This window comes from Oryzias melastigma, linkage group LG15, assembly GCF_002922805.2.
Source record: "Oryzias melastigma strain HK-1 linkage group LG15, ASM292280v2, whole genome shotgun sequence".
NCBI lineage: Eukaryota > Metazoa > Chordata > Actinopteri > Beloniformes > Adrianichthyidae > Oryzias > Oryzias melastigma.
Window position 1 is genome coordinate 5,365,241 of NC_050526.1, and position 2,338 is coordinate 5,367,578.

Consider the following 2,338-nt stretch of genomic DNA (forward strand, 5'->3'; position numbering starts at 1 on the left):
GCTGAACTTTAGAAACCAAAAAGACAGAGCTTCCTCCCCCTCGTCTAATCCTTCATCCCAAGGCTGCTTGAGTCATGTGTCATACGACCGCTGCAGATTCCTTCCCCCCCTCAGACCTTCAAACCAACTCCTTTCCCAGTGGTTGGTCTGCAGGAACTGCAGCGCAAAGCAACATGACATCTGGGACACGTGAGTTGGGACTTTCGCGATGCCATATCGGTCTGGTTTTTATTTTCACCTGCAGTCCTTTGCAGAAAGACTAGAGAGAAGCCTAGACCAGAAATGTCACCCTATAAGCCTGTATCGCCTCTGTGTTTGGTAAACATCTCTGCTGCAGATGTCAGGTTAAGGACACGGCAAGAGGATTCATGGTTTCCTCGTGCTAACAGCTTTCTTTTAATAAAACACTCAAAAATTCAACACTTTTTGTTTACTTTTCCACAATACCAGATTATCATTTTAGCATTATTAGACTGTGATCGTAAAATGTTGTTACTCACTGGCTATTAATCCCACTCCTGCCACCAGAGAGCCCACCCAGGCCGTCATGCCTTTGCCCTCCTGGAAGGCGTGCAGCCACTCGGGGTACAGGACGCCCACCGACTGTGGTGACCCGTAAGCCAGGAGCTGGGCCACGAAGGATGCGGCGACGATCGCCCATCCCCAACCTCCATCCAGGTCTTTAGTAGATGAAGTCATGTTGCTGGTGGTGCCCGCTTATTACAGCTTTAAGAGGAGGGCTTTCCTGGAGGAATAAAGGACATTTATGTTAAAGATAAAAAGACATATGTTCAGCGGTTCGACCTCTCCACTTACTCCTATCCTCGATGTAAGGAGGGGGGCTGTAACACCTGGCAGGTGGGTCACCTGTGTGAGGTCCTGAGCTCAAAGACTGCACATTCCTCCCAGTCTGCTGCCCTTTTTGTTCCTTACAGTTTAACCACACCTTGGAGGAGGAGAGGTGGAGGTTGTCTCCTCTGCCAAGTGGCTCCTGAACCTTAAACCTGCATTTTCTATGATTCAGCTTTCTTCATAAGAACTCCTGTTCTTTTTTTTTTTTGCTGACTTGATTTTTTTATTTATAACCCACGATACATGTAGCTCCAAAATCGATTTTACAGAAGTGACATCCTAATAAAAAAAATAGGAATAAATTGTTCTTATCAAAATAAAAGCACAAGAAACTGCGGCACTCACCTCAGCATCAACTGCGCGCTCAGCAGCAACTTTCCACGCAGCAGCACGCAAATCTATTCATGCGCAATCTTTTCCTTTCTCTCCCTTTTTTTTTTTTTTTTTTTTTTTTTTTTTAGACTTAACGACACAGTCTGCTCTCTGTCGGCTGCTTTGTCTGGGTGTGAATGAGTCGAGCTGCCACATCGGTGCTCATTGTGCGTTTGTTACTGCTTTGTAGCCGGCGTTCAAACCGGTTCAAAGCTGTTCTTGCTGGTCCAGAAACGCAGATACAAGAGGAAGAGCGCCGCTTCCTCCTCCGGCGCGCGCCTCACGCGCCACAAACATGAGAGCACGCGCGCAGACGGACGGACGGATGCGGTCTCGTTTGTTTACTTTTATTTTTCTACCCACATAAGACAGTCATTTCATGCACAAATACAAATCTGTTACCTGTTAGTTCTTCGTGTTCATCGGCCAAAACAGGAAGCGCTTTTATTTTTACAGAAAGAACGCCGTAAAAACATGGAAGAAGAAAAATATATATATATCGTCTTTATTCTCATCCAGCTAAGTTTGAGTTTGGTGTTCAAACGACGGGTGCTTATGAATGCCCCCCTCCCCACCCCAAACACATCATAGTTGGTGTTACCATCCAGTCTGAACCGGTTTGTTGGATGGGAATAGCGCTTCACCGGCCGGCGCGGGCGCACCTCCAGGGTGAGAGCGCGCGCGCAGATCAAGGAGAAACTCTGGGATCGCCGCGTGCCCAGTTTTTCCCCACACTGTGATCACATCCCAAATGGAACAAAACTAGCTAAAAAAAACAGATAAGGAGAACAACAGAACATTCTGCTCCAACCGGAATACAATAAACTGAATAGAGAATCAACAGCTGATCCAAAGGTAATAAGGATAAGAAGGTCACATGGTGACCTATAGATTTGCAAAATATGCATAGTTCACTTTAAGAGCTGCTTTTTCTATTTTTATGCATCTTTTTTTTATTTTCTGCATATCTGACTCAGATCTGAGGATTCAAAGTGAAAAACTTTGCTTTATATGGATATTTCAGGAAGGAAATGTGCTCTTTGAGACATGGTCGTAAACGTTTATCACCTATTTGATTGTCCCCATTCTCATAACCTCAGGTCAGACACATTGT

General features: G+C 45.4%; 1 protein-coding gene across 3 annotated transcripts in view; it reads right to left on the reverse strand.

Moving 5' to 3' along the window:
• The window catches only part of LOC112162211 (monocarboxylate transporter 9), an 8,840-nt gene extending 6,879 nt beyond the window's left edge, over positions 1 to 1,961 (reverse strand). Inside the window, exons 1-2 of one of the 3 annotated variants that reach the window (XM_024297951.2) lie at positions 1,627 to 1,961; positions 501 to 745 (exon numbers count right to left, since the gene is read on the reverse strand). In XM_024297951.2, the coding sequence (XP_024153719.1) occupies positions 501 to 699 (199 nt within the window). In that variant the 5' untranslated portion in view covers positions 700 to 745; positions 1,627 to 1,961. Of the gene's footprint in view, positions 1 to 500; positions 746 to 816; positions 1,153 to 1,197; positions 1,607 to 1,626 lie in introns of those variants that run through there. The other 2 variants (XM_024297950.2, XM_024297952.1) reach the window with 2 other exon arrangements.
• Between the last annotated feature and the right edge of the window lie 377 nt (positions 1,962 to 2,338).